The sequence below is a fragment of the Ascidiella aspersa genome, chromosome 6 (assembly GCF_963924565.1).
Source record: "Ascidiella aspersa chromosome 6, kaAscAspe10.2, whole genome shotgun sequence".
In the NCBI taxonomy this organism is placed as follows: Eukaryota; Metazoa; Chordata; class Ascidiacea; order Phlebobranchia; family Ascidiidae; genus Ascidiella; species Ascidiella aspersa.
In genome coordinates, this window is record NC_139452.1 from 3053672 (window position 1) to 3069978 (window position 16307).

A 16307-nucleotide genomic window follows, 5' to 3' on the forward strand; every position below is an offset into this window, starting at 1 on the left:
AATAAACGGTTACCCAATTTTGGGTCGCGACCAAAAGGTTGAGACACAATGGGTCACCGGTTATTATTTGAACGGATGGTCCTTTTGCAGACAATTCATTATAATAGATTTTATTGCGAAAAGCTGACATATTTCTGAAATTGCGAAGCTTATCAGATTCAAAAATTTCAAAAGTAGGGCAAATCTAAAAGCATTGACTTATAAAATATTTATGTTTAAGGTTGAAATCTCACATTAATGAAGTAAAATTCGCAACAGAATTTATCTTAAAAAATAAAACAGGGTTCCGTGCTACAACATAGCTTAATTAGCAACGTTATCATGGCAGGTTGGCCGCCCAAATCGTCGAAGTTGTAATTTTAACTTTGCGCAAATAACCAACATAAAACTGCTAGCAAAGAGCGGATATTTGCCAGAAACTGCCCCTTGCTCAAATCAGTTGCTTAAATCTACCTTTCTGTGCCACACGAATCATTGCCATATTACCTCAATCATTTTAACTGCAACAACAGCTCTTATCTGATGAACCCAGTGTGCAAGAGCGCATGGATACTTGAATTTTGTTTTCTTTGCTACGAACTGAATTTTTCGGAACCTTTAAAAATAAACGTATAAATAATGACAGAAAATATTAAGATAAAATAGAATAAATCATTTTAATTTTCGCAATCTGCATTTTATTACAAAGAGAGAGAGAGCACTTGCAAAACAGTTTGCTAAAATGTATAAATGTTTTATTATAACTTTGCCCATGCAATTACGTAGAAGTTTATTGTAGTTAAAATACTCTTTCTGAGCAAACAGCAGCGTAAATTCAACAAATAAACAACTTTATCTTTTATTTATAACTATCATATACGAAAAAAAGGTTGAGAAACACTGCTATAAATTCTAAAACTCTTTTTCTCAAGGTAGTCTTTCATTAAATCTGAATCCCTTCTTTCAAATGGAAGCGTTTATAACTCTGCCAAATCACCTTCCTTAAACATTTGCTTACAGCGTAGAAACCTTATATTGTGTATGAAGGTTAAGTTTTAGAGCTGAACTAAGCGTCACAAAAAAACAACAAACCACTGAAAAATCCCTCCAACTTTAGCCTTGAAACTAAATTTGCGGCACACTTCCAACAAAACAGTTCAACTATATCTTGGCAATGATTCTTGCTACACTGCAAGGCAATAAGTTTATACGATAATGTTATGATCGGTTATCTATGTTGATAGTGTGTATTCACATACATGAGTCACATACTTGCCTGTAAGCCTACTGAAACAATAAACTATTTATCTACAAAAATACACTTTTTGAGACTCATTTGAAGCACACTTTTTACAAAACAAAACAATTATATCTTGACGACGCGCTTAACACATACCATAGCATTTTAAGTTACCTGAAAGATGGTGTACAAAGTCCGAACATTTTAGCTGCCTCCTACCTGAATTGCTGTAATACAAAATATTAATTTCCCAAATATATATATATATAAAAGGGCGTAACTTCATGGAATCCACTGACGCGTATATTAACAATAAACTCCAAGTTTATAAACCTGAGTTAAAATCAGAATCAGACATTTTTTAATGGGACATATATTTCGCCTATAATGGCGTTGTCAGTCGCTTAATTTGAATGATTTTCCACTAACGATGCCAGTATAGGCGAAATATATATTCCACTAAAAACTATTTGATCCTGGTTTATCGGGTTTTTAAACTTCAAGTTTTATTGTTAATATTCGCCCAAAAAACACTTAATATTTCGCGCGACGCACTTGTTCTCGGCACAAACAGTTTGACAATCATTGTAGCAGAGCCCCGGCCAACACAACAACAATATACAGAGGCGGGGTCAACTGTCGCCAGAAGATCAATGACTAGCAGCCGTAGGTTTATTGCCTGCTGTTGCGGTTCGATCAGGTTGCGATTAAGTGTGATGTTTATCTGCGCCGGGCTCCGTACAAGTCTGAAGCCGCCGACACGCGCACACGATACGTAGAGATTTCTATGCGGTTCCGCCTAAGGTTTTTTTTCATTTATTTCAGAGGTCATTAACCCTTTGGGCGTCACTGTAGATTTCTGTGTGGCCCCGCCTAAGTTTTTTTTATTACCGGCAATTTCAATGATTTTTAAATTTTGGGGCATCACTGTAGATTTCTGTGTAGTCCTTCTATGTGTAGGTTTTTTGTCAATAATTTTAGTGATTTTTAACCTTTTGGGTGACACAGTTTTTTTTTTCTATGTGGTCCCTCCATCATTTTTTTCATTAATTTCAGTGGTTCTTAACCTGTTTTGCGTCAGTGTAGATTTCTGTGTGGTCCTGCTTGTTTGTATTTGTTTCAACAGTTTTAACCTTTTTTCATGAGACCGTAGATTGTATGGGTCCGCCTAAGGTTTTCTTCATTACGCATTTTTTCTTAATTATTTGGCCTACGTATAGATTTCTGTGTGGTCCGGCGAAAGGTTTTTTCATTACCGGCAATTTCAATGTTGTTTTTACCCTTTTGGCATCACCATAGATTTCTGCGTGGTCCCGCAACTTTTGTTCATTATCCCGTTTTGCCAAACGTAACAAATTTTGAGCTGATGGCAATGCAGCATACGAATGCTGTACTAGTTTGCATTTAAATTAAGCGTAAACTTTTAAACAAGTATTTTTAAAACTATATGCTTTTTTAGACCAGATTAAATCCAGGATAAAATGTATTAAATAACGTTGCCGGCATTGCGACCTGGGAAAACGAAAAAGGTATTTTCGATATTAAACCACAGTTAGGTACACTATGCACGGATCTGTAATTTAGCTTGATAATAAATTGCAAAGCCAAAACGGTCGAGTAGATCGACAGCATCTTGATTAAGACGTTTCGATACAAACTCGTATCATCTTCAGTTAGTGTGACTGAGACGCACATTGACTTGAAATGCTTCTCAGTTACATTAACTGAAGATGCTACAAGTTCGTATCGAAACGTCTTAATCAAGATGATGTCGATCTACTCGACCTTTATGGCTTTGCAATTTATTATCAAGCTACAGTTAATTATATACTTCTGATTAAATGTTAAAATGTTAAACAAATATTTTACTATTTAATTCACCAGAACTCACGCAAAACTACGGATCTCAAAACAAAATTATGTTAGGTAATTAAAACCCTACACTATACCTTTTCTGAAGAAGGCATAATCTTTTCTTCTAAACAAATCGATTCAATTGAGAACTAAAAACCACTATTCTGTGGCTCTAGTTTCAGAATAGACACATCCAGACATTTCTTAAATCCATATCTCCTTTCGGCTTTATCTGTGGCTTTAATTCTCCTTCGCAAGTCTAAGGTGGAGCCTACTTAAACCTTATGACGTCATATCTAAGCTAACTACGTGAGACCAACAAGGGATTATCCAACCTTTAAAATCTATAAATGGTTCGCGCATTTAGTAAGTCGACGTCGTATAAACATACAAAGAATGCAGAACGATCTGTTGCGAGCTCTTTTGGGATCAAACAACTTGAATGCATTGGAAGATTTGAGTATAACATAAAACAAAAATAAATTTTACCAAAGAAAACAAAACTCTGCAACGTCTCCGCAAACGAATTTTACCCCGTTAATTATTAACGACAATCACAAGCACGAAAATTTTGGAACTAATTTACAAAATTGTGTATCATTTACGCCACCTAGTGGCCAACAAAACTTGCTTGGCAGAAAATTTTGTCCAACATGCGTGAAATGAAAGGTAAGCTAAACTTCGTAGTACGCATAAAATTTCTAGACCTTATGTACATAAAAGTATTTCTAACCTGTTACCTCACTTGTATTGCGTGGAATTTAGATTTGTTAGATCTGATTTACAATAATATGCATGAGCGACCTTTACATGACGTCGATACGTTGTTGGCACTGTTTTGTAAAAACTGAGATGGTCAAAATATAAGCGATGAACTCACAAACCACTAATACTACTCATTTTCCGCTAAATTTTTCCAATTTATCTGCTAAATATTAATAATTGTTATGAGAGCAGCAAGCCAAGTAGTCTTCATGGACCTGTATAACTATGATCGATAATTTTGGATCGTAATCCATAGCCGATACCAAGTATCTGCCAAAACTAGTGTGGCAAGGGCGCCGAACCGACACTAAATTAATACAGAAATTCCATCGATGATTTGCGACTTATAAAAATAGTTTTCCACTATAAAAAGTTTTTTTGTGGAAATAGCTTATAAACAAATCAAATATATTTAAGTTTCCAAGCGCTAAGGCAATATTTTGCTTAAAAACCTAAAATGCAATATTTCAATTTATATATTAAAACATTTTCAATCAGTTTTACTTATTTGACCATATAATAATGACGTCATTAGGTATGAGAAGGTCTCAATTTTGCCCGAGACATCAGCTATAAATATTGCACTACAAGTCTACAATACAAACTTAGGACCCGTAGACCCAGGATGCAATGACGTAATTTTAAAGGGTGTTAGTGCCCCACTTAACTTTTTCGATTCGCCCACTCAGCCAACTTACGTCATACGTGCTTACAACTGACTGATTTCTAACGTGCAAGGGACACCGCTACCACTCGAAAGGAGTTGTTTTATGACCGCGAAAAAGCTACTTAGGTATTCAATTACTTACAAGCACTAGCAAATCGAGTGGATAGGTCAAAAAAATTCGGTCAAAATTAAGGACGAATTTTAAGAGGTTTTATGTTTGGTAGAAGTTACAGAAAATGCGGCCCTACACGACTTGAGTACGCGCAGTTATAAAAAAAATATATAAAAAAACATTCGGTATAGAAATACCAACAATTGAATTACTAACCGTCCCTAATAATTATAGTAACGTCAAATGTGCTGCCTATAAGGTAAAACCGCACCGTTGTGTATCGTTATAGAAAGCCAAATGTTGGGTGAAATTTCGTTTCACAAGGTGGCACATGTAGCGTCCGGAGTTGACTTGGCCAACTTAGGACTTGCACTTGACTTGGTATATACTAGACTTGGACTCAAGTTATTTTTCGAATGACTTCATTTTACTTTAAAATGACTTGTATACGACAATGTTAAGAGTATAATACAGTCGGACAATTGTAGCATGGAAATTTTTGCAGCATTTTATGCATGTATGTTTCTTTGACAAAAAACGGACTTAGAACATCGCTAAGCATTAGACACTTTCCCATTACAGGTTGACTAAAAATATCCTTTATACTAGTGAGGTAACGACGATAGTATTAATAATTGAATCATTTTCTAGTCGCGTGACCGAATTCGTGTTCAGTAGAACGATTACGATTTGCTGTGGTTAATTAAGCCCAGTGGCGCAATACTTGCCGACAAAACTCTGCATTATAGAGAGGTTTGTAGAATTTGTAACGCCACATTGTCTTCATAGAGGGGCGTTCAAGCGTAAATGTGTCGTGATCGTTATACTATCAACAGGATATGGAGTGAAACGAACTTGAATGGTAGAACACGGGAGTCCGTGCGTGCAAATCATGGCATGAACGTCACGTTCGTAGCGTTTTGACCAAAGTGGGGTATTTTTTGGGTGAGCCACAGATCTAGGTGGTAGGATAGTGCTTCTTAACACGTGACTAATTACTCTCAAATGTGCAATTTTGGCAGGGGCGGGGGCTCGCGGACTAAAGAAGAAAAATAGGTTGGACCCCAGTGCTACAAGCCTTTTAATGCGGTTTGTCAAGGCAAATATAATTTGGGGGTATTTTAAAATTTGTGGAACAGGGTAAAAATGTATAAATAACCCCTTAGTATTTAAAATAAGGGTTATGCCCCATATGCATTTATTGAACTTTTCTAATAGCTTTTGTGGCTGTTTGAACGTTCCCTTAAACCATTTTTATTTCTTTTTCAACACAGAACCCTAAAAATATTAAGTTCGCGTTGACCAGGTTTAACATAAAATAGGTGACGTCATAAGACACCTGCTGTTTTACGTTCAACAAATACAAAAATAAAAAATACAACTTGAAATACGTTCAAGGAAAGGGCGTCAAAGTGTTTTTGTAGTTAAACTCTGTTCTCTTGAAATTGTCCTTCCATTTTTCAAACTATGCACAAATATTTTAATTAGGCATTCATTCACTTAAAACTAGTCCATATAACCCCAAGACCCCGGTTTAGGAACCCCTGCCTTAAACCAACTTGACATTTCGGCCACATCCGCGTTCCTTAAAATATCGTGACTCTGTCATAATTTTCAGGGCGATGTAAATTAGTTTTGAAATCTGTAGAGTACCTTTGATCATCAAGGACAATGTCAACAACGTTAAGTTCGTGACAACCACCCCGGAAATTGTTTCAAGTTAGTTACTTGTTTCGTAAGAACCATGTAGCTACTATTCGGCTCAAAATGTCGTGTTAAACTATCAGCCTTTTTAAACAAACGCGTGATATTCATTTCTTTATTGAACATCCTAAACGGCTTTTTTCGTTTTGTATATTTTTCAATTTAAAGGTTCGAAATAAATTGCAACTGCAACAAATTAAATACCTCTTAATTAATGAGAACACTTGAACTCGCCTGCATCTGACAAAATTATTATACGCGCGTTTCCTTAACTTAACATTTGGCTTGGACATTATTTTAACAAACTTAAATTCATCCGCTAGGTGGCAGTATGTGTCCGTGGACAAATATAAAAAGTCCGTCTGAAACAGTTATACTTTTCATGGCGAAATATCCCTTAAAAGAGAGGATAGTATGAATGGGTTGCTTTCACATTTACAATTGTTTCTTTATTTTCATATTTGACAAAATTAGGACTAATTCCGTTGAAATAAGGACAAATATTTATCTCGAAATATAAACAACAATTTCCTAACATGCATATACCAATAAAATAAGGAATATTCATATACCAAAAATAAGACATTACAGCCTTATAGCGCTTGAAGTACTTATATGGTAATGACACGCAGTTAAAGGATGTCAACACTAAGTTTCGTTCAGGCTCAAAGCACACTTAAGTAAACCAAAGTCTCTTTAGTGACCGTGAGAACTTGACCCCGCGAACTCTGCTATGCAAATACTCGGGGCTTGAGCAAATAACGTGGTTCCCGTGGATGGTTTCGACATCCGAAGTCCATAAATCGCGTTGGCCCAGCAGCACATTCAAGTTTGTTCCTGTCAAACTGCAACGCTAGCGAGCACTTGCAAACTTTCGATTTTGCCTTGTTTCACTTGGAACCTATGCGGGGTTTGACAAGAGCCAACAGTATGTAGGGCCAACACTGACAGCCATAGAGTTTGTGTACATGTTGATTGGGGTTATTGGAAATTTCAGATATTGGAGATTTTATACCGATATTTTGGACAACAAGTATCGCGATCTGAGCCAATACCAAATGACGTCATTAATATGCTGAAACAAGCAAATAGATGAAATGAAATCGTTCAAAGGTCAGGTTTTCCAAATATGTTAAAATTGTTTTGAGTGTTATAAGATGAGTTACTTTTAGTTAACCTAATAATTTTTGATAAATTCGTGTCTCACAATAAAAATTGCTGGTTGGAAAATCCAGGCTGAAACTCTTCTATTAATTTGATATCGGACGAGTACCGATACCACCCAAGTATCGGACGAGTACCGATACCACCCTAGTATCGGACGAGTACCGATACCACCCAAGTATCGGACGAGTACCGATACCACCCAAGTATCGGACGAGTACCGATACCACCCTAGTATCGGACGAGTACCGACACCACCCTAGTATCGGACGAGTACCGATACCACCCAAGTATCGGACAAGTACCGATACCACCCTAGTATCGGACAAGTACCGATACCACCCAAGTATCGGACGAGTACCGACACCACCCTAGTATCCGTCGAGTACCGATACCACCCTAGTATCGGACGAGTACCGATAACCACTTGGCATCGGGTATCGGCTCCGATCCAATCTTGCTGGACATCCCTAATGTTGAAACCAGTGGTAAACTAAAATAACTATTACATACCGGAATCATAAAAAGTTGTCTGACGAAACGCATGAAGATTTTCCGATATGACGTCACAAGTTACGTCATAACAAGGCGTTTAAAAGAAGTTACCTTAAGAAACATGATGTTATCGTCGCGAATGATGGCAACAAAACGTTTAACAACTTGTTGCTACTATATATGTGTGTTGTACTTTGTCTGACCTTCGATGAGTAAATGTCAAACTCAAAGAATACGATTCCCAACTGAGTGTATATTACCTCAAATCCCAACTGAGCGACAATTACTACTACAAACACGTGTAGTCAACGAGATCAACGAGACATTTTATGTTTAACATTTGCGACAAAGTGGGTCGTCCACTTAAACCTTGGGGCCCTGCTTTAAAGGGTGTTGTTCATACGGCATTTTAAGATCGCATTCCACGAAGAGCCGTCACACTTTTTTTAAACATGTTATTCAAATGAGTTTACATGTGTATGCGCTTGTGTGTGTGCTTGTGTGTGCGCGCGAGTTACGCATAGTGTGAAGTGGATAGTCGCTAACTGTTTATGCCATCTTAGTTCTGTCGGTGCAATTGTATACTCCAAACAAATTGAGCCTATAGTGCGACAAGGGAATTGGTTCAAATCTTTCAAGCCCTTCCGAATGACCCGAATGTTAAACGCACCTAATTTCCTACGCGTATAACTTTGAACGCATATCCGTGTTTCCGTTGATGCTGTAATGATTTGCCGGACAGCTAGTTCCTTGTGAACTTTGGTCAATTTTCCGTTGACGCAAGCTTTTGAAATGCACTAAATCGGAGACATTTTGTGACCAATTTCCGCTGCCTTTAGAAAACGTACAAAGCGACTAGGTTTAGAGGAGACATGTAATTCGCAATTTCCTAACGTAACGTCTGCACCACAAACGTAACGCAGGGACGTAATTTCCTGCCGAATTTTGGTATTTTACTTTTCCCAATTCCGAGTTCGTCTTAATTGACGCAGGGAAATGTTCGATAGCGGGCGTCACAACATTAAAATTAACCTGCGCAAGGATGACACGCAAAATCGTGATGCGTTCCTTATTTAAAAAAAAAATGAATATATACCCAATGGAGTTTACTGTATTGATTGGTAGGTCACGTAACACATCACGTCGTATTACAACAAAGTGAACACACCTAATAAATGTCGCACTAATGAGAAACTCGCGCTTATATACCACACGGGAAATACGTCATAAAGGTCGTAAACAACAATCCTATACAATACAGTATCACATAGAAACAACTCTACATCTGGAGTGAGCTATGTTGGTATTTCGGAAGACTGTATCAAACTTGTTGCCCTTTGTATGACTCGTTGCCCATAAAAGGGCCTCAGGTTCATAAGATTTGCTGACCCTTGTTCTATTGCCTTAGTATAAACAGGGGTGTCCAACTCAAACATGCAGGCGTGCCAATTTTTATCTTATAACTTCTTTCCGTGTCGAAGTTTCGTAACCGAACCAATTCTTTTTAATCATAAAAGCGCTTTTTTACCAAAAATAAGAACGTTATTTAAACTTGAAAAAAACTGTCTAGTAGAAATTCGCATCACTACATCAAAGTGTCTCTCGGTGAGCTGACTTTTGTTTCTTCACACCAAGCTATATACTATTATGTAAATGCTAGCCTCCACACAGTATAATGTTACTATAGTATAATTGTTAGTTGTCGTGATTGCCGCAATTGTTTTATATTGTGAACAAACAATGGCAATTGACTGTATAACAAAGTTAGTATTTTCTGACAATTGGGTGAATAACAAATTGAGCTTTTTTGGCAATTGGCTAAATAACAATTTTAATATTTTTTGGGAAGGGCTTGCGTGCCATTTTTTATTAGGTCGCGTGCCGCTTGTTGGACACCCCTGGTATGAGATATGTCCTGTGTATCTAAAAACAATATTGGTTTTAACTTTTTTTTTCAAATTTTTTTTAGCCATATATAAAAGAATATACAATACCAGATATGAAAGTTTACCAAATATCAAACGCATACCAACACGAGTCTAGCCTGCTGTATGTTACACACTAACAAGTGTGTGTGGGTGTGGGGGACTTAGTCGGCACTCGTCCGAGATAAGAGTCGAATCGATGATAAATTCTATGTATATTTAGCATTGAAATACAATAGTAACACGCCAGGTTTTCACCTTTTCACCTTCCCTTTGGAGTGCAAAAGTGTGCGAAATCGCGCTCCCTTATACGTACATTGCCCCTGTACGTTTGAGACAGCCGAGCGACGGTACGTAAAGCTATACCGTGTTGACGGATGTGTCGAACACTGACTGCGGCTTGTATATAGTAGCAGTAGCGATCCAGACTATTTGTTGAAATGTGGTTTTCCGACTCGCGGTTGTCTGTTGAACTTTGCAGGAGTCTGGGCTGATTTGGAGGCTAATGTTTCATCTGCTGGGCTCTAATGAGGAATGAACAGCCGCTTCAGGGGTCGTATGCTTTATAATAAGATGCAAATAGCGCTTGTAGCAACTGCAGTGAATTTGGCTTTTATCATTATTTAAAAACATTTGTCGTCGGATACATTTTTAAATGTTATTTTAGCAACTTGAAAATGAATACCAAAACAATATAGGACAAGTAAATCGTTTTTTTATCATATAAGTTAAAATTTATGTTTATGCTTTTACACTCTCTTTGCTTTTAAATAATAAAATATTGGAATTTAGACGTGTTTTTACTCAGGTTTTGCTTTATAAAACTTATAAAAACACCCTTCCCCATGTAACTGACTCTCAGCTGAAACCTTTTAATGGGAATTTTCGGGATTTATTTTAATAACATTTGTTATTATCTTTATTTGTCTCGATGACGAATAAGGTCCCATTCAAGGCAATTCTTTAAAGACAGGCTTAAGTTGGTTCATCCATCATCCTTCGATCCCGCTTATAATTATGTTAAAAAGAATTAAAAAGTAAAAAATAAAACGAGTTAAATAAAATTATTTCCAGCCTTTCCAAACTTAAAATCATATTTAATGCATTTTTTTGGGACATATGCCAACTAAAAATCCAAGTCTTTACAAATCAAAAGTTTGTGATTCTGATTTTTTTAGCATTCGTGGTCAACGCTATTGTTTTAAATGACAAATTTGACACTTCCGAATTTGACGTAATTTTATCCAGAATGACGTTATTTCTGTATAAACAACGTCACTGTAAACTTCCTGTCTACGATAAGCTGAACAATTACCTTTAACTTCTTTGATGTTATTTGTTTAAAGGCGTCTTTTTTCGAAATACGACCGAAGCCATTGTATTTACATGCGGGTTAAGGGAAGTTATAATTGTATCCTTATTTGGAAAATTTTGCTTTTTCGGTTGAACTGCATCCGGAATATCTTTAATTAGGATTGATATTTTAAAAAGCTTCGTTTTCTTAAAAAAGAACGCATATTGTACATATTTTAGAACTATTATCATTTCAAAAATGGCTACCATTGTTGGTTTTAACTCGAACTAGCTATGATTTTTGTACATCTGATTACAACAATGCTTATTCTAATTGTATAAGCAGTTTGCCATAGTGGTTTTTGGGCCTTTTTTTGTGTGGCTAATATATACAAGATACAAATTGTTACAGTAAGTAAAACTGCAGTATTGTGACTTGGAGGTTCATGTGTTTTCTATGGCCATTATGAAATATTGTCACTGATATATAATTAAGTTGAGTAGCTTGGCTACGTATGTAGTGTTGTGTATGCCAAATTCTGTCACTTTTACATTTTAGGCAAACTTAACACACTATAGGTTTTTAAGTATGTTAAAATGCAGCGCGTCGCCATTGACGACTAAATGTCGAAGGCGGTCGCTAAAAGGCTGCGTGGTGTGTTCATTATTGCAGACACAATACACCAGTCTCAACCTTTTATGGCTTACAGCACCCCTGAAAAATATTTGATAGACTGCGGCAGCCTTACTACAATTTTGGGGTTTAGTGCAATGTTACTGTAAAAGGAAATAATAATAAAAAAAAAAACACACAACATATGAGGAAAAATATCATTCGATTTAGTGTACTAATCGTACACAAATAGTTGTATACCAAGAGGCTTACTAATGAGCAAAAAAGCATAATCCATTAGTGACACCCCGGCTGGGAACCACTGTAATACACAATGCACAGAGTTACGGAATGTGAAAATAAAGATACCACATTTTGTGTATTCTTGTTTGTGTATAATTTTTTTGTTTGTTTTTTGTTTTGGAATTTCGGGAAAATAAATAAATTACATTACATTAAACATTAGGCGACCTATAACTTAAACAAAATCACTTTCACAATCTTGAAACATAATTTACTATCGAAAATGCTTTAGAACTAGATACATTAACTGGCGTTATCATATAGTAGTGATTTATAATTTTTTTTCAACTTCTAAAGTTAGTTTTTTAGGTTTCTTAGTTGAGTTATTTTTATTTTCGGTTTTTATGGAAAACCCGTCTTTACTTAAAACACAATCATTGGCCGAAAAATTGCACTTTTGTTTCTTTAGTCAAATTTTAAACAACAGGTTTTTAAAAAGATGTGTGTTTTACAATTTTTGTCAAGCCAAGTTCGCTTAACACGCAATCTTTGGCTACAGCAATGAATTGTTTGATAAGTAATTTCGTTTTACTGTTTACAATTGCGTTTATGTTGCAATAGAATTTTTTAACGCGCATAAGTTAAACATTAATTTAACTGTATTATTTGTTATGATGCCGCAAGATTGCCCAAATGCAATCTTTTGCGACCGTAACTATTTATAGTGCGAGTGCTTTACCAGTCAAAATTACGTTTCTATGCCAAAAAGGTACACTTGAAACCGTGGAATATATAAAGTTCATTTAATACGCAATCTTTAGTAACCGTGTTTTCCACAATTGTTACCGGATTCGCCTCAAAAGTTTACGCGACTGTATTAGGCTTGGCGTGCGGCGTAACAGCTGCGTACGGTCCGATTATTGCCAGCTATCGCCTTGTAAACAATCACACCAAGTCTAAGTGTCTGTATCCGACACCTAAGCTACCTGAACGCTGCAGTTTAACACAGAAAACCAACAAGGCTAAGGCAGCGATGGCCAAGGCTTTGACTCTGATGGAATGAATCGGAAGCCAAACGTCTGAACGCGATGTAGAGTTGTCGGCAACGAGAAATAGCCTTGTCTGTGTGTAAAGACATCGGCTGTGGGCTACGAAGAATAGCGCGCCCGCTGCGGCAAACTAGTAGAGAGACGGGAAAAAGGTAAAGGCTACAACTGACGGGAGACGTCCAGCCTTTTTCGTCGTTACGTCTATCGCAGCAAGAGCTCAAACCAATGCGCTGTAGGACGCCGCAGTCGAGCCTTGAATACATACCGCCGCCTTTGCTCGTCTGAAATTCGCCCGAACAAGCAGTCGAGTGCTGTTTCGGCATGTTTGGCGGTTTTTATGGATGCTGTTCTTCAGAAGAAGGGCGCCAGTCGTGTGTTTTTCGACTATGATTTAGTAGAATCGGTGTGTTTGTTTTTCTAGAAAGTTTGAGTATTTTAGGTGCGGTGCTATCAAGTTTATGCACAGGCCAGTTGTAAGGTAATTGGGGAAATGCAGAACAGCTTTGGGTAAGGCTGGTATAAGCCCCGGTTATTATATAGATGTCATTAATAGTAAGGTTCGTGTGCAAGTAAGATTAATATTGTCAGCTCTAATCATAAATTCCTGTGTTTACCTTGACCTTGTGTTAGGTGCTGGTCTAGAATCCTACCACATTTGCTTCCTGAGGTTCATATTGCTAACATTATTGGGTCCGAGTTAGCGTTTGGGGTCAAAATGTTGTTGTTATGTTTATTCTCCCATATTTAGTGCTTCCTTGCAATTTCAACTTTTACAACTCGTTTCGTTACGGTAAAAACAAGGAATGGTAGGATCCTAGACCAGCGTCCTTGTGTTGTTATGACTCTTAAGGCAAAAAAGCTGTGTTAGCTATTTGAATAAAGCTTGTAAGCCTCCTTAGTTGTTATTGATAATAATGTCAGTCAAGTTTAAGTACATTTGGCATCATTGTCATTTAGGCTTCATAAACTGGTTTGCAGCTGTTTAAACGTACAGTTTTTAGCGTTCAGTCGCCAACCTTGAATCTAGCAAGCACTTAGCGGCAAAGCGCTTTTTTCAGAGTCGAAGTGCTAAAACCCGGGATATCAGGTTCGCGCTGCCTAAGAATAGTTGGATATCTGTTCAGGTTTGCGTTCCTTTCTGAACGGCACAGGTTAAAGATGTAAATCGGTTTTTATCATTGCACAGCAGTTAGAATTATCTCCTGAATTAAAAAATCTGCTGAATGCGAATGTGATTTTTTAGATTGCATATCAATGATTTAAGATTAAACTAATTACAAAACTTAATATTCGATAATTAGTATAGTCAGATGTTATACGATAAATATGTTTTACTCCTGTGGATAATATCTTTACTATCTATATTGGAAATTCATATATATGTTCCTAATAGTATTTTATACTCCAAGACGAATTTTGCCAAAAAAAATCCTGTACGGTGGTGTAATTTTTTCATGAAAACATGTCTTTCGCTCTTTTTTCTCCAAAAAACGTCTGCTGGCTGTTTACAAACAGTTAGCCAAAGACATGTACAATGGCGTTTTCTTTCTCTAAAAGCGTTTCCCCCCCTTCATTTAACTAAAATAAAAATAAAACAGTAGGCTGACTTCACCTTGAATTTTTAAGTTCTATAATTCGTCAGGAAAAAGAAAAAGAGCTCTTTCAGCGGCGAGAAATCCTTCCGCAGAGTGCTAAGTGCTTTTTGGCGCGTGTAGCCTGCTGCTTTGACCCAAAAAGAAGGCTGCTGGTTAACATGTTTTGTTTGTTCACAGAGAGCGGACCCAGTTGTTAGAGCTGCCAGTTTTACTAGAGGTTTGCTTTTTCTGCTGGTATTTCTGGTACAACTTTGTGCAAGGACATATTTCTGTGTGTGCCTGAAGTGATAAGGCTGAAAAGAAGGCTTACCTTTGCCGAGATGAGATTGGCAATCTTGCTCGTTTGCCTTAATTGGCTGGCGCAAAGCACCCACAGTTTGGTAAGTTTGTAATTTCACTTTTATTTCATACAGCCTTTTCTGTTTATGCTGACATCAAACACATATAATCAAGTAAAAGTTTTGATATAGTGTAAGGTTACTTTAAGGCCGGTGGTTGTACAGTTTTGGTAACTTAAACCTAACAGGCGTTTATTAACTTAAATTGACCTAATTGTAACAATTTAATCCTGTTCTATTTTACAAGTTATTGTGTGCTTTAATCAGCCGAAATTGACAGTTGTACGCTAAAAATAAGTCCAAGAACTATCTGCAATCGTGCGCTGTTATACAAAGTATAAATTTCGTTTTAAACAGCAAAATACATTTGCACGTTGAAAGATAGGCCAACCGGCTATCTGACTGAACAGCAATAACCTGTAAAACTCAATTCGCCCAGCCAAAGTTGTTATTTGCACGGCGAAATTGAGTTGACACAGTTGCGGATTTAAATAAATAAACGCCTTGAAGTGCCAAGGCCGTTCCAATTACGATTCTCTAAATTGCGGCTAGGGCGAAGACCTTGGTGAACCACAATATTTGCGGTAATTCAAGAAAATATTGTGCGTTGCGCAGATTGTAAGCCAGCAATGGCGAAAAATGGCCACACATATTTCTGATATTAGTCAAGGACCGTGTTAAGTGCTCTTAGACTTTCCAAATCGTTGTTTTCGGAGACTTGGGTTTTAGAGTTTGGCGGAATACAATAGCTGCGGTCTTGCAAAAAATGCTATGCGTTATACAGGTTTTAGGTCTTCAATCCAAATCATTCTTCTGACAGTAGTTATTTAGCAGCTCATAGACTGCAAAACCATTGATTTTTAATAATTTTGGCACAAAATTTGCGGTTTTCCAAAGAACGCCATGCGTGCACAGTTTACAAACCAGTAATGTTGAATACGGCAAAATCTACATGAAAATAGTCAATTAATGCTTCTTTAGATGAAGCACGGTTGTGCGAAAGCATGTCGACAATTCAATACATTTTCTTTTTATATTCTACTTTGACCTGATGAAGCACGATTGCGAAAGATTGTCGAGGATACAATAAAAAAAAAAAAAGTGCCACCTGATTACCCTAATTTAGAATTTACAAATATCTGTAGACTTCAAAACATTCCGTACGTTTTGCTAAGCGCAAAATTTTGCCAGGCAAATTGAGCAGCCGTAAGCATTGCCAATCCGGCTTAGCCGCTAAGTTACTTTGTAGCAGCGGCTTTCATGCATGTTTG

At 36.9% G+C, this 16307-nt stretch overlaps 1 protein-coding gene across 1 annotated transcript in view; it reads left to right on the forward strand.

Annotated features, from left to right (window-relative positions):
• The first annotated feature begins 14883 nt into the window (after positions 1 to 14883).
• The window catches only part of LOC146139172 (basement membrane-specific heparan sulfate proteoglycan core protein-like), an 86166-nt gene continuing 84742 nt past the window's right edge, over positions 14884 to 16307 (forward strand). Inside the window, exon 1 of the mRNA XM_083391724.1 lies at positions 14884 to 15078. Coding sequence (XP_083247850.1) covers positions 15019 to 15078 — 60 coding nt within the window. The 5' untranslated portion in view covers positions 14884 to 15018. The remainder of the gene's footprint in view (positions 15079 to 16307) is intronic.